Source organism: Ictalurus furcatus, chromosome 29, assembly GCF_023375685.1.
Source record: "Ictalurus furcatus strain D&B chromosome 29, Billie_1.0, whole genome shotgun sequence".
Taxonomy (NCBI): domain Eukaryota; kingdom Metazoa; phylum Chordata; class Actinopteri; order Siluriformes; family Ictaluridae; genus Ictalurus; species Ictalurus furcatus.
Window position 1 is genome coordinate 12,870,939 of NC_071283.1, and position 16,183 is coordinate 12,887,121.

General features: G+C 39.8%; 2 protein-coding genes across 2 annotated transcripts; one reads left to right on the forward strand and one right to left on the reverse strand.

Moving 5' to 3' along the window:
• Nucleotides 1-878: 878 nt before the first annotated feature.
• LOC128604518 (N-acyl-aromatic-L-amino acid amidohydrolase (carboxylate-forming) B-like) lies at nt 879-7,674 on the forward strand. Its single transcript, XM_053619688.1, has 7 exons — nt 879-1,296; nt 3,028-3,260; nt 3,634-3,835; nt 4,234-4,321; nt 6,373-6,480; nt 6,693-6,805; nt 6,928-7,674. Exons 1-7 carry the CDS (start codon nt 1,261-1,263, stop codon nt 7,123-7,125), a joined length of 978 nt encoding a protein of 325 aa, XP_053475663.1. The 5' UTR covers nt 879-1,260; the 3' UTR covers nt 7,126-7,674.
• Nucleotides 3,722-15,296, reverse strand: cldnd1a (claudin domain containing 1a). The gene is made up of 5 exons (XM_053619685.1): nt 14,427-15,296; nt 14,139-14,246; nt 13,745-13,882; nt 12,137-12,385; nt 3,722-3,865 (listed from the first exon to the last, which is right to left on the reverse strand). Exons 1-4 carry the CDS (start codon nt 14,725-14,727, stop codon nt 12,165-12,167), a joined length of 768 nt encoding a protein of 255 aa, XP_053475660.1. The 5' UTR covers nt 14,728-15,296; the 3' UTR covers nt 3,722-3,865; nt 12,137-12,164.
• Between the last annotated feature and the right edge of the window lie 887 nt (nt 15,297-16,183).

The following is a 16,183-nucleotide window of genomic DNA, read 5'->3' on the forward strand; positions in this document are numbered from 1 at the left end:
ACCCATCACAGGGCACAATCTCACACACACTCACACACTACAGACGATTTGGAAATGCCGATCAGCCTACAACGCATGTCTTTTTCATCATTAGTGTGGCGTTAATGCGCACCAATAATTCTAGTGTTTGACTTATTACTATTCTCACCATCTCACCATGGTTGACTTTGTCCTAAAAAATAGACATTTGGTGAACTGATGAACCTCACTTGAGGATGATGAGCTGATTGTTCTGTCACATCCCAGTAGGGTTGGGTGATGGACAATGATTAATTCCCAAATGACTGAGCAACAGACATGGCTTCGAGACCCTTTAGGAAGAAACAGTAAGCTCCTTTGCTGTGTTGTCGCGGCAAGACGAGAGCCATTCAGAGGACTCGCTCTGGCTGATTGCAAACTGATCTTGATTATGAACCGAGCTTTCATAGTTCCATTGTAGTTACTGAATTCTATATTTTACAAGGAATTAGTGAACAATAAACACGCGTCTTTCGTAACATAATTTTCCCTTCGGTAGTGCGTTATACGGCATCGAGTAATTCAGCACTTATTTCAGAGTTAGAATGTATTCTCACTCGCTAAAAATCTATCCTGATATTTATTGCTGTGTGCCTCAAATTCATGTTGTGCCAGTGCACCGTTTCCCAATCTGACTCCTTTATTCCCTCAGCTCTGAAGCTCAGAGCTTTCAGCACACCTGATCCAGTTTATCAGCACCCTGACACATTCTTTACGAGGTTATAATGAGTGTGTTAGAGCAGGAAAACACGCTCAAATGTGCAGGGCAGCAGATAGGCCTGCTGCATAAATCTGCAGTGGTCTCTTTCACAGAGAGGAGAGAGAGAGAGAGAGAGAGAGAGAGAGAGAGAGAGAAAGGTAGCTGGGGGTGAACGGTGCACTGCAGAGCACACACCCAAACTCACTATAAATTCAGAGGAGCAGCATGAAGGAGTGTGTGTGTGTGTGTGCGCGTGCGTGTGTATGCGCGCGTGTGTGAAAGAGGCAGGACGTGACTGCTGAGTCAGTTAAACTGTAGTACAGCAGCGAGAATGGTCAGTGAGCAATGCAGCAGCCAAAAGAAACTGGACAGCTGAAAAACTTCTCTCAGCTACTCAGGATGGACAGAACACACTCGTGCTAGTCATGGCGACTCCGGACCAGGATCAGGATCAGGTTAGCTAACCTCAGTCAGAGCTCTAAGTCAAAGGACAAAGGTGGTGTCCCGAACAGGAGGTTCAGGATCGTGTGCGAGTCTGAGCGATGGAGAGGGAACACCGCTCCCATCTCAGAAGTAAGGTAAGAGCTCAACCAACTAATTCAAACATGACCGAAAACTTATCACCACATGGATGTGTGGCTCAGAGATTCTTGATATAATAATCTCCCAGCCCAGTAGGACAGCTCGTCGTGGGGTTTGTGTTATAACAAGTTACTTTAAAGAGACAAAAATTCTATAAGAAATTTCAATATTTAAAAAAATATTTTATATATATATATATATATATATATATATATATATATATATATATATATATATATATATATATATAAATTCACAAAAATAATTTTTTAAAAAAGTAAATCATTTGGCAATGCAGTGCAGAAAAATATGAATGTGATTTTCATTATGATTATTATTTTTGCTATTACAAGTCAGATATTAAGAATCAAATTGAAACAAATTGAAATGAACGAAATAACCGCATGTCAGTCTGCTGGTGGTGCAAAGACAGCAAAGCACATTATCCAAAGAAATACTAACAATACTAATACTAATACTAATACTAATAATAATCAGTGTAGTTTACACTTTGCAGAAAAGTAAAATAAAAAATGAATGAAAAGAACAATTAAAATAAGACAAATAGAATTCAATACAAATAATTAAAATGCCACTATGCCAAAAAATACTACTACTACTACTACTACTACTACTACTACTAATAATAATAGCATTTATTTAACCAGGAAATGCCTATGAGAAAAAAAGATAAGCTCATAGTGCCAGTGCAGAATAAAAGTAGTACACAAACACCAAGCACGCTTTGGATGACAAACACGTCTTTAACTATTCCTTTAAAGGTGTAGTCAGTTATTTTTCATTCAAAAGAAAGTAATATTTGGTTTATTTAATTCAATTTTAGAGAGAGAGAGTTAGAGAGAGAGAGAGCAAGTGAGAGAGAGAGAGAGAGAGAGAGAGAGAGAGAGAGAGTAGTAATAATACTGTGGACCACCAAATACCAACCAGTCAACATCTGATCTGTTTTTAGTATATTGGAAATTGCAAAATGAATAAATAAGTGATTCCTAGGCTTAAAGGGATAGTTCACCCAAAAAACAAAAATTTGTCATCAACTCCTCACCCTCATGTCGTTCCAAACCCATACGACTTTCGTTCATCTTCGGAACACAAATGAAGACATTTTTAATGAAACCTGGGAGATTTCTGTCCCTCCATTTATAGTCCAAGTAACCAAAACTTTCAAGCTCTAAAAAGTTCATAAAGGCATCGTAAAAGTAATCCATGTGACTCCAGCGGTTTAATTCCAATTTTATAAAACGATACGAATGCTTTGTCGGGGCAAAAAAAAACTAAAATTAAGACTTTATTCACGAAATACCCGCTGTATCCGCCCAATTAAAGACCCAGAAGCGCTGCACTGTTTACAGCAGATCTATGCAAAAGTGAAGACATTTTGTGAATTAATTTGAGTTTTTTGCACACACAAAGCATTCGGATCACTTCGTAAAATTGGAATTAAACCGCTGGAGTCACATGGATTACCTTTACAAACTTTTAGGAGCTTGAAAGTTTTGGTTACTTCGACTGTAAACAGAGGGATAGAAATCTACCATGTTTCACTAAAAATGTCTTAATTTGTGTTCCGAAGATGAACGAAAGTCGTATTGGTTTGGACCGACATGAGGGTGAGGAATTGATGACAGAATTTTCGTTTTTGGGTGAACCATCCCTTTAATTACTATATAGTTATACGTTGAGGGCTTTCTTATGGTCATGTGACACAGCCAGCAGTAGTGACCATCCCGGCTCTGTACCGCGTGGCCCTGTGTGGTGGTACCCATGGCAACGAACTGGCTGGGGTTTACCTGCTGCGGCAGAGCATGAAGAGGAAGCGGAAGGGCAGCATGGCAGATCCGGTTACTATGGTAACGGTGCTGACAAACCCACGTGCTGTGCAGCAGTGTGTACGTTACATGGAGATGGACCTCAACCGCTGCTTCACACACACTACACTGAGGTCAGACACACACGCACACACACACACACACACACACACACACACACACATACCAGACAGAACTAATATTAGGAATAGCTGAGTACTCTGTCTATTTTTCTTCTCTGTCTGACTCTCTCTTTCTTTTCCTGTCCTGTCTGTTTTCCCCACCCTGTTTCTGTTTCTCCCTCTTACTTAAAAAAAAAGAGAAAAGTTTGTCCCCCTTTCACCATTTCTCTTTTTTCCCCTCTCGCTCATCTTAATACACATCTTTCTCTACTCATCCTCCTCTTTTCCTTTCTGTCGCTTTCTGTCTTTCCTCCATCTTCTTCGCTGAGCCTGTAAACTTTTCTTGCCTACGTTCTAAAATAAAATAAACGTGCCCTTGTCTCAGTGCCCCCGTCTCTGACGTCACCCCGTACGAGGTTGTTCGCGCTCAGGAGCTGAACGCTCTGCTCGGTCCTAAAGGCGGTTCTGCTGCGGTGGATCTGCTCTGTGATCTTCACAGCAGCACTGCCAACGTGGGCCTCTGCCTCATCGCTCACTCCGACAGCGACTGGATCTGCCTGCACATCTGTAAACACCTGCAGGCAAGAGTGTCCCATCTGGCACAGACCTTCCACAAACTGACAGAAATGGGGGGTTTCATTAGCTGAATTAATGAGGACTTCATGCACAGATCACAGCATTTTTCAAGAATCCTGGAGATTTGATCAAGATTAGAATTTGAGATTTTTGGTGATGGGATCTGGGCTTAAAATAAGAACTTTGGATTAGGATAAAAGAAAATATCCCTGGCTTTAAGCAGGAAATTCGGAGTTTAAGAAGAGGGCGTTGGATTTAGGTGTAGGTAAAAGACTAATAAGGAATTCAAGATGAGTATAACGGGATTCAGAAGCACCTAAGGACTATTCTGCTTTTCAGATGAGAATTCAGGTATTTTCTGGTTTAAATCAGGAATGTGTTTAGGATGTGTGTGTGTTTTCAGAGGGAGCTGGCCACCATTCCAGTTCGGTATGTCCACTACGATGTTCCTAAGAGTGAGGCTTACACGTTACACTCTGTTGGGAAACACGGATTTGGTGAGTATAAGAGCGGCTGCTCTCAAACACATACTCAATACGATATTTTTAATACAGGCTCAAGACTAAAAGTCATATTTAGAAAAAAGAAAGAGGAGAGGTCAGAGGAGAATGGTTAGACTGGTTCTAGCTGACAAAAAAAGGCTACGGTAACTCCAATAACCACTCTTTACAGCTGTGGTGAGCAGAAAAGCATTTCAGAACACACCACGGACCTCGAGTCGGTCATCACCTGGTCTTTTTCCACCTGCAGCCTCGGACTCGTGTTCACGACTGGAACATGAAGGGAAGCGACGTGGTCTTCCGCTGTCGCAGCCCGTCCGACCTCAAGATTTAACACGTCGTGTGTTCTGAGATGTTTTTCTGCTCACCGTGGTTGCAAAGAGTGGTTATTGCCTTCCTGTCAGCTCAAACCAGTCTGGCCACTCTCCTCCAACCCTCTCTCATCAACAAGACACTTCCACTGATCGCTGGATGTTTTTTGCACCATTCTGTGTAAACCATAAGAGACTGTTGCGTGTGAAATTCTCAGGAACGTAGCTGTTTCCGAAATATTCAAATCAGCCTGTCCGGAACCAACAATTTAGTGTTCGATCAAAACTACACGGTTGATTAAATACCTACTCCAGGGGTGTTCATTACATCGCTCGTAAGAGAACCACTGGTCGATCTTCCTGTCCCTTTGTTACTTTCAGTGACTCTCGTAACCAGAGAGAGAGAGAGAGAAAGAGAGAGAGAGAGATTGAGATATACTGCTTGTGAAACACACGCACACACACGCCAAGAAGCATGAACTTAAACCGGACAGTGCGAAAGCTGCGACTTCGGGACGGACCTGCTTCCTGTCGTTGTGGTGTTGTTTTTTTTTTGCTGAGTTTTGAAAGTGCGCTGAAAAGCACAGGCTGAACAAACGTGAGCCCGGAGCTCACGTCTGCTGAGTCTCCCTCCACGCCCTCACACGCCGGGGTTCTACACACAAATAGATTAAAAACACGTATTTAATTATAATAAAACAATCTCCAAGATCACTTTTATTTCCTAACCATAGGCCTAATGATTTTTAAAAGATATCTCCAATATACTGCTATCATACAGTCGTGATCATACTTCTGAGGCTATACAGGTTACCATAACAACCAATAGCAAGTACAGCAGATTGCCAATTCAAAATGGCGGATGAAACAGAAGCAGGTAGAGCGGCAAAAAAAAAAAACAACAACTAAATAAACATACCATTTTCACTCAGAACGGGAGGATGATTTTTTTTCTTTACAATGCCGATTTCAAAACGTGTGACTGATATGTCAAAAGCAGATAAAATAAATACAACAACTCTCTGAAAGAAAAAAAAAATTCTCTCCAAACTCCAAAGTTAGAGTGTATGTGCATATTTTACATGATGGAGCTTACCATAATAATAATAATAATAATAATAATAATAATAATAATATGTAAAAGTAGATCTATTGTTATAGAAGTGTGAGCATCCCTGACTTACACTTCTATTTCCAGTTCTATTAGTTAAACGAATAGCTTCACCAGCCGTGAAGTTAGTCTCAGTCAATCTCTCTCTCCTTCACAGGACAGGCACAGTGTCACTGCTGAGCGTTAAAGCCAGACTCTCAAATCTCAAATGCTTAGTTATATGCTTGGATTGGATAAAAAAAAAAGAAAAAAAAATCTGCCAAATTAATAAATTTATAAAGCACCTCATGCATTTTTTTGGATGAATGACTCCTCTGTCAGTTTTTTCTCCATTTGACTGAGCCGTGCTGACTCAAGCACTCCTCAGAATTATACACATCTCTTAATTTATGGACTCTTTCTAAACGCCCTCCGATATACTCCATTTCATCCTGATTTTCACTGAAGCGATTAATTTGAAAAGCCTTGAACACATTTTTTTTTTTGCCCTGTGTGCAGAAACTAAGTTAAAGTAGTGCTTTAAATGCCATGCTCAATAATAATAAAAAAAGGTTGTCTTAGCATTTGCATTTTTTTAAATAAAGACTACATTTCTATCCGAACGAGAGTCTTTTTCCTCCGTGCAGCGATGGAGGTCGGTCCTCAGCCACATGGCGTGATCAGAGCCAACGTTTTTACTGCCATGCAGGAGGCTGTTCATCTCACACTTGAGTGGGTTCGTCTGTTCAACTCAGGTACCAAGGAGGCTACACTACCCAGCATGCTTTGAAGGTAGAAGAACATCTAATAGAAGTCATCAGTGTTTGTGTTACAGTTTTGGAGATGTTTCTCCACTCGTCTGAGGCTCTTCATCAGTTCCTGAGTACAAATTAGTGGAGAAACATCTTATACTAATACGTCAGCGTGCCTTGATTTGTGATGTTCCTCTTTTTCCTTTCATCTTCAGGGACCCAGTTTGAAGGCGGCTCGGTGGACGTTTATACGATGGTGGAGAACATCAAATACCCTCAAGATCCTCTCACACACACCATCACAGCTGCTGTGCATCCAGAACTACAGGTTTTGTTTTTCAAAGCAGATCTCCTCTCACTCTGTCTCATTTTCTTAAAAATTCTTCAAGTCTCATTATATTGGACGCTAAGAAGCTGGAGTGACTTTCTCCTGTCTCCTCCTTTTCCCAGGATAGAGATTTCTGTCTCCTGCACCCAGGTGACCCCGTCTTCCTCTCTTTCTCCGGAGAGACTCTGAGGTACAAAGGGAAAGAAGCGCTCTATCCTTTCTTCATCAACGAGTGTGCGTTCTACGAAACGGGTGTCGCTCTGTCTCTAGCGAGGAGAAGGAGGGTGGAGATTCCAGACATCCAATGCAGCAGAACGTGAAGAGCATACTCCAGAGAGAAAGACGAGAAATAAAGACACTCCATTGTACTACAGATTGGGCTTCTTAAATACATCCTTGAAGGTTTTTAGTCATACCATAACCCATTACTACTCCATACCGAAACCCTGAACCTCAAACCCTCTACTCTAACCAGAACTCCAACACCAACTTCTATCCTCAACTCCTAGCCCTAACCCCTAACCATGATACACCACTTATCTAACTAGAATGCTAAAGTCTTAACATCTTTATCTAATCACGTGATCATTGATGGGAATTAAATGCCTGGAATTTCCAATGAAGAACTGATGAGGAACCTCACTGAGTGATGATGAGGTAGTAGCTTGCCACTTAAAGTGCCCATGGAATAAAAATGGGTGTTTCAGAATTTTTTCAATACTTTGTACATGTCTCTTGTCTGAATTGCAAACGAATGACAAAAATTTGGCGTTGATACTTATTTCTGTGGAAAAAAAATGTCCAAGTTCAGGTTTTTCCCTCTACAATTCTGCCAGTTATTCTGAATTTTGTTAAGGAAATACGTCAAGCCCCTCAACAGGTCCTGTTTCAAAATAAAATATCCACGTATGGAATCCAAATCAAGCCACTCGACACTTTCAGAATCTGTTCTAGTAAGCAAAAGGTTGCGAGTTCAAATCCCAACACCGAGTGAGAACCTTAACCTTCAGCTCTATACTTGTATGGGGTTCATTTCTAATGAACAAATGTATTTATTTTTTTTAAAAAGTAATTTTATTGAAGTTAAAATCAGTCCATTTAATACAAATGCAATAACTATAGAACAGATCCGGTTAATGAATCCAAACCTCAGGGGAAAAGCTTACAAAGGGAATATCATTGCTTTGCATATTAACGCTGTATAGTCACAATGCTGGATTATCACATGCTCAATATAAGGAGTTCGGATTCACTGTTAACATTAATTATTATAGGATGATTTGCTGTTTAATAAAAAACTACACATCCATGTATATGCAACAATACGTTAAAAAAAATCACACAAAAAAACAAGAATAAATAAACAAGTTAACAGGAATAAATTAAATAAATTAATAATAATTAAATAATTACAAATAAATAAACAGTTATTAAAGGTTTATGCTTATGTATCATTGGCATTCATAACAATAGCCTGGTCTAATGAACACTATAACTCACTTAACATTACTACAAAATACAACATACAAAGAAATTAGGACAAAGTCAGACATAAGAATAATATACAAAGTAAAGATTGGTGTGCCTGAATCCATACCTGACCCATTCTTTAATCTATATATATTGTATCAAGATCTCTTTTTTTCACCAACACAGAGCAGATGCAGGAAAAAGAACCGGTTCTCATTTCCACCAGAATGAGAGCAGAACCATCAGCTAACTTTAACTAGCTACAGTAGAATTTTCTACGTTTCTGCATAAATATGACCTAAAACGTCATCGGATTTTCTAGAAGAAGTCCTAAAGGTAGATAAAGAGAACCCAATTCAACAACGGAGACAAAATATTATACTTGGCCATTTATTTATTGAGGAAAATGATCCAAAATTACATGTCTGTGAGTAACAAAAGTATGTGAACCTTTGCTCTTGGTATCTGGTGTGACCCCCTTGTGCAGCAACTAAACGTTTGGGGTAAGTGTTGATCGGTCCTGAGGAGTTTTATCCCGTTCCTCAGTACAGAACAGCTTCAGCTCTAAAGTCTCTTCAGGACTTTGACTTGGCCGTTCCAAAACATTCACTTTATTCTTCTTGAACCGTTCTTTGGTAGCACGACTTGTGTGTCCTGCGACATGACCCGCTTTCTCTTCGGATTCAGTTCACTGACGGATGTCCTGATATTTTTTTTTAGAATTCGCCGGTATAATTCAGAATTCGTTGTTCAATCAATGATGACAAGTCGTCTTGGCCCAGATGCCTAAAATATTATACGCTCCCACCACCATGTTTCATGGATTGGATAAGTTTTTTAAGCTGGTATGCAGTGTTTTTGCTTCTCATTTAAACCAAGAAGGTCTATTTTAGTCTCATCCATCCACAAAACATTTTTCCAATAGCCTTCTGGCTTGTTCACGTGATCTTTAGCAAACTGCAAAAGGGCAGCAATGTTCGTTTTGGAGAACGGTGGCTCTCTCCTTGCAACCTTGCTATGCACACCATTGTTGTTCAGTGTTCTGATGGTGGACTCGTGAACATTAAACTTAGTCAATGTGAGAGAGGCCTTCAGTTGCTTAAAAGATACCCTGGGTTCTCTGTGACGTCATGGATTATTACACATCTCGCTCTTGGAGTGATCTTTGTCGGTCGATCACTCCTGGTGAGGGTAATAATGGTGTTGAATTTCCTCCATTTGTACACAATCTGTCTGATTGTGGATTGGTGGAGTCCAAACTCTTTAGAAATGGTTTTGTAATCTTTTCCAGCCTGATCAGCATCAACAACTCTTTTTCTGAGGTCCTCAGGAATCTCCTTTGTTCATGCCGTAATACACTTCCACAAACATGTTTTGTGAAGATCAGACTCTGATAGATGCCTGCTCTTTAAATAAACCAGGACGCTCACTCACACCTGATCGCCATCCCACTGATTAAAAAAAACCTGACTTAACTGCTAATCCTAGAGTTTCACATACTTTCGGCACTCACAGATATGCAGATATATAGAAACTTCCAAAGGGTTCACCAACTTTCAAGCACTACTGTACAGTCATTTTTGTCACTTTCTTTGAGTAAACAATTTTTCTTTCTGATCCAAGTTCCTTCACACTGGTGGACATGTCAATTTTCATGGTAACGAAATGACCCCCAACCTGCTTGGTTCTCATCCTGCAGGATTGTGCTACCGGAACCACACTGATTTTAGACAAAGTTTCCTGATTGGGTGTTGACACTGTGTCGGTGCGAGAAAAAAAAAAGCTCTCTCTGTGCATCTTCGTTACATTGTGCCATTAAACACTTCACAGTTTATGCGAGAAACACTCCAGTGACTTCTCGAAATCCACCCACACAATCACATACACAGATTTGCATTAACAGAGTGTCCCATCAGTACACAGCCATGCAGGTAAAGCGTGAAACAATAAAGTGCCTTGCTTGAATTAATATCAGAGGTGCCAACATCAGTAACTAGTAAATCCTAGCTTGCAATCTTTAAGAAAACAGCGAGATAAAAAAAAAAAAGTATGGTGTGATGCCAATTAATAATAAGCAGCGCCTCCATTTCTTTTTAACAACCAAAGAGTCCACAGCCTTGGTTTTTTACTGACTCATGAATTCACAAGGTACATTTCATCTAGATAAAATCATGCCCAAGCAAAAGCTTGGTCTGATTACTGGTTTACTGCTGTCTCCTGTATTGCCATGGCAACGGGTCAAAAACCGTAAATGCTATGATTAAATCATAAACGTCGGCACCTCACTGCAGTATTTATCCTCTCTTCTGCATTTCACGGTCGGGGTGATGATGAAGAATCTAACAGCTGTGGTCTATGCCCTGTGAGTGTCCACACAGCACTTTTTCTGCTCTCACACACTCAGCTAGCTTTTATAGCCGTCTCTTCTCCAGCTGCTGATTTCGGATTATCGGGGCGCTTCAGTGTGATTCACTGTAAATCTCCGAACAGCAGCTAGACAGCTAGATGGAGGGAAGCTATTTTAAGCTAAGCTCAAGCTACATCCCATTCCGCATGTTACTACGGTTAAAAGTATGTCCGAATAGTACACATGCACTACCATGAATCACACTCCGTCCTGCTCTAATACACACCCTGTGCTGGAGTGCATAATCAATGCAGTGTGCTTGTATTTAGTGTACTATATAATTTACTATGGCAACACGTAAGTTTATTATTATATATATATATATATATATAAGAATATAATTATATTATATTAATATTTAGTATGGAAGTAGAGCAGTGTACGATTTTGACATGCTATATAGTGCAGTAGTCAGTGATGGCATACAATTGTGCATGACATACTGGTTATGTACTATTTTTATATACACTACTTAATATGGTAGTATAGGGGTGTAATAATACACCCCCATAATACTGCACTAAAGAGTATGGTGGTGTATTATCTTGGCATACTATTTTGCATGACAGACTGGTTATGTACTATTTTGATATACTATTTAGCATGGTAGTATGGGGGTGTTCTAGTATATCGTACTATTTAGTACAGTAGTTTTAATATGCCATATTATTTAGATCCATTGTATGGGAGTGTGGTTTTGTTCCATACTATTCAGCATGGCTGTATATACCTTTTTGCTTACTATTTAGTACAGTAGTTTGACAACATTGTTATTATGGTTATATGACGGTGTACTCTTTTCTCCCTAGTATGTACTGTAGTATGGAAGTATTATGGAATAGTGATATGATGTCATTCTACAACCCCAATTCCAAAAATGTTGGGACAGTATGGAAAATGCTAATAAAAACAAAGAGGATTGGTTTGTAAATGTACTTCGACTTGTATTTAAACAAAACACCGTATAAAGACAAGGTATTTGATGTTTTACCTAAATCAACGGCAGAGTATTTTGAAGGTAAAAGTTTCTTTTAAAATTGATGCATGCAACATGTTTCAAAAAAGTTGTGACAGGGGCAATTTAGGACTAATAGCGATGTGACAAGTTGAAATAAGAAGGGCTAGTCCTAGTGTGCTGCAGTCATCAGATTATAATGAGTGTATATTTTCAAAAATAAATGAAATTCACAAAGTGAAAAGTCAAATAATGTGTTAATAATGTGTTTTCAAGATAGTACAGGGTGAACTGAAGTTTCAAATTACTCTTATGGGGTTTTTTTTTTTTGCATTTTCCATACTGTCCCAACTTTTTCGGAATCGGGGTTGTAATTTAACATATCAATTGTATAATAGTATGTAGGTGTAATGGTATGTTTACATAATATTTAGTAGGTTAGTATGCAAGATGTGTATGTGTGTGTTTAGTGCAGTATTATGTGATTTGGGACACAGACCTGCTGGTAATCATATGAAATGCATGCTCTAGGCCACTCGGTAGGCAGTGAAACGGTAGTAGTTCTTGCTGTGGCTGCGAGCGGCCCACACCAGTAGAGCGGCAGCCATCATGTACAACGGAGAGGAGATGAGCGCGAGATAGAGGGACCAACCAAGAGAGCCATCCACCTGGTCTGGGATAACAGAGACACGGTGTAGCAGGTCCATACCCGCTAGAAAACAACACACACAGCCCAGAGAACACACACCTAAGAGAGAGAGAGAGAGAGAGAGAGAGAGAGAGAGAGAGAGAGAGAGGGCAGGAGTGTGGAGAGTGGCTTAAATTAGAGACTTGATTCAGCCAGCAACCTGATGAATCACAGTTTTACAGAAGCTACATAAGGCTGCTAATTTACTAGTAATAATGCAGAAATGATAGTGTGTGTTGGTGTTTGATGGAGAATGTTTGTGCTTGATAGAGAATATTGGTGTTTGATGGAGAATGCTGGCTAGTGTTTGATGGAGAATGCAGGTGTTTGATGGAGAATGTTGGTGATTGATGGATAATGCTGGCTGGTGATTGATGGAGAATGCAGGTGTTTGATGGAGAATGCAGGTGTTTGATGGAGAATGCAGGTGTTTGATGGAGAATGCTGGCTGGTGATTGATGGAGAATGCTGGTGTTTGATGGAGGATGCAGGTGTTTGATGGAGAATGTTGGTGATTGATGGAAAATGCTGGTGTTTGATGGAGAATGCAGGTGTTTGATGGAGAATTCTGGTGATTGATGGAGAATGTTGGTGATTGATGGAGAATGCAGGTGTTTAATGAAGAATGCTGGTGTTTGATGGAGAATGCTGGTGTTTGATGGAGAATGCAGGTGTTTGATGGAGAATTCTGGTGTTTGATGGAGAATGTTGGTGATTGATGAAGAATGCTGGTGTTTGATGGAGAATTCTGGTGTTTGATGGAGAATGTTGGTGATTGATGGAGAATGCTGGTGTTTGATGGAGAATGCTGGTGTTTGATGGAGAATGCAGGTGTTTGATGGAAAATGCAGGTGTTTGATGGAGAATGCTGGTGTTTGATGGAGAATTCTGGTGTTTGATGGAGAATGTTGGTGATTGATGGAGAATGCTGGTGTTTGATGGAGAATTCTGGTGTTTGATGGAGAATGTTGGTGCTTAATGGAGAATGCTGGTGTTTGATGGAGAGTGTTGGTGCTTGATGGATTTAATGATAGAGAACTTTGGACTTGATGTCTAATGATAAAATGTTGGCATTTGATGGAGCATATTGGCGATTAATGGAAAATGTTGGTGTTTGACATAGGATGATGGTGTTTGAACAATTTAACGATAGAGAACTCTGGACTTGATGTCTAATGATCAGATATTGGAGTCTGATAGAGATTGTTAGTGTTTAATGAGAGTGTAGATGTTCGATGGAGACGGCTGTGGTTTAATACACAATGCTGACGATTAACGGAGAATGTTTATATTTAACTTAGAATGCTGCCGTTTGATGTTGAACATTGGTGTCTGATGAGCAAATACCGGTGCGTGATGGATGGATGGATGGATGGATGGATGTTGGTGCTTGTTCTCTAAGAACCAAAGGTTCCTAACCTGCAAGGAGGTGGAGGAGTCCAATGCCCAGTGTGGGACTGAAACTACGACACAAACACGCACAGAATCCCACCAGCCCTCCCACTAACACCAAACCCAGAGAGAGCAGGGGCAGGAGAAACTGACACCTCCACATATCTATAGAGAGCAAGTTGAATAAATATATTTAAAAATTTATAGATTCATAAATGCAGTACATGTACTATATGTTAAATATATTGAATATTATTACATTATTATTACATGTATGTTATAAATATTTTAAAAAGTGCCATTAAATACTAGAGCAGTCGCATTACAGCCCAAAAACTTGTGAATGCTCTGTGAATGTTACATTTGACAGTGGAGAGTAAATGTGTGTGTGAGTGTGTGTGTGTGTGTGTGTCTCACTCACAGGTGCGTATTATGTCCTCTCCGCTGTTGTGGTTGCCTGGCTCTGTGTATTTGGGGGTGAACTGCTGAGACAGCGTGAAGCTCACACACTCAGTGTCCATCTCAGGATCTAAACACATATACACACACACACTTATTACAACTTGTGTATTTGTATTAGCCTATCTTATGTAGGCCTACTGTTGTAATTACTTTTGTTTATGTTTAGGACTTAACAACAATCATAATAATAGATAAAGATGATTATTAGTATTATTACTGGGGTTCAGTAAGAGCGCGCGCCACGCACCCCCACCTGGCTCTCGGTACCAGCGGTTGCGGTCGGCGGGCACGCGCACGCACCTCCACCACAGGCCGAGGGTGCCGTTGAGGCGGAACATCGCGTCGCTCGCGGTCTTCTCGTCGAACTCTCCATCGCTGAGCTCCTGGTGCAGCGCGCGCAGCTCGGTCGCGTTGTGCTCGTGACGTACCTGCGGGCTCGTGTACTGGTACCAGTGGCGCGTGCCCACCGCTACAGACAGGTAAACCGTGGCCAGGGCGCTCAGCACGCATGCGATCACCAGCGCCGTGGCGGAGCGGTTGTCCACCATGATGCCGAGTCTCTCCCCGAACTGACCTGATTTTTTCCCCTTCTTTATTTCCTCGAGCGCCCTGATTTTTTTTTTAATCCGCAGATCAGATCAAATGAAGAGCCCATCTGTTGCGGTGCAACATCCATCTGTCGCTCAGCAATTCTTTCTTCATTTAATCTGTCACTTATCAACAAGCCTTCGAGTCAAATGAATGAGTCAAATGAATGAGTCAAATGAATGAGTGGAACAATTATAAACAGATATTACTAATCATTTTCTTAGTACAAAAACAATGCTCCTGCATTGGCGTTCAGATTTTGTAAATAATCCGCATGCTTTCCTTTTCCGGTCATCAGGCAGAAGCAGGGAATGCTGGGTATTATAGTACTGAAACCGCTGTCGGGGTTGTCTTTACAAATAAATAAATAAATAAAATAATTTCATGAAATTAACAAATTTTCGACATGACTTACTGAGTTTAATGAATGCATTCGAGCTGAGTCTAATCAATGCAGTCAAGAGAAAAAAAAAATCAGACATTAATTTGCTAAAAAAAATTATTCTGGGCTTTTTACTGAAAACTTGTTTTTCATGTTATAATTGAGCAAGGTGTTTTAATTCTTTATGCGAAGGTCTGAAACCTATATTGTTAAGAATTTCATCTTTCAGCTTGATTATTTCATATTTATCAGGTCTGATTTATATTATAGCACTTTTGAATAATATATCTAAAAATATATTTTCATTTGTAAACAAACAAAAAAAATGTAATAAAACTCGCGTGGGACTTCACTCCACAACCTTTGACTCACATTATATGTACAGGATATAACAGGTACATGTAGTACTTTAGTAACTCAAGTTACTACCCTTATGTATATAATTAATGAAGTTGATATTGCTTATAGTTTTACCAAGTGGCAAATATAATTAATTTGCTAAAATGTGTGACTATCTGGTTAAGAATATGAATTTAAAATACAGTACATGACATTGTGTATTCCGGCTGTTATAGCCTAATGATGTCTACAGTATCAGTATTATTATATAGTTATCATGACACACTGGCAGGCCTCATGTTAATTATTATTCATTTTTTAAAATTATTATTATATATTTACGCTGTTGAAAACGATTTTAAAATATAAAATAGAGCAAGGTTAAAAAGGAAAACATATTCATATCATAATAACAAAAACAACAACAACAACAATAAAATCAGGAGGCAGACTCAATTCTATAATACTAATGTGAAATAAATGACTAATGATCGCCTTATCAGAGTGACTTCCACCAAAGTCTAGGGCTGGGGCTCGATCCCAAAAAGAACTGATTCCTCATTTCCAGGCATTTGGGAAACGAGAGTCGACTCCAAAGCTTTGGACTCAATTCCAGTATCAACTTTTTGGAGCTGAAAAAATGATTATGTGCAATCGACTTTTGGGAATGACTCCATCGATTCACCTGGAACCAG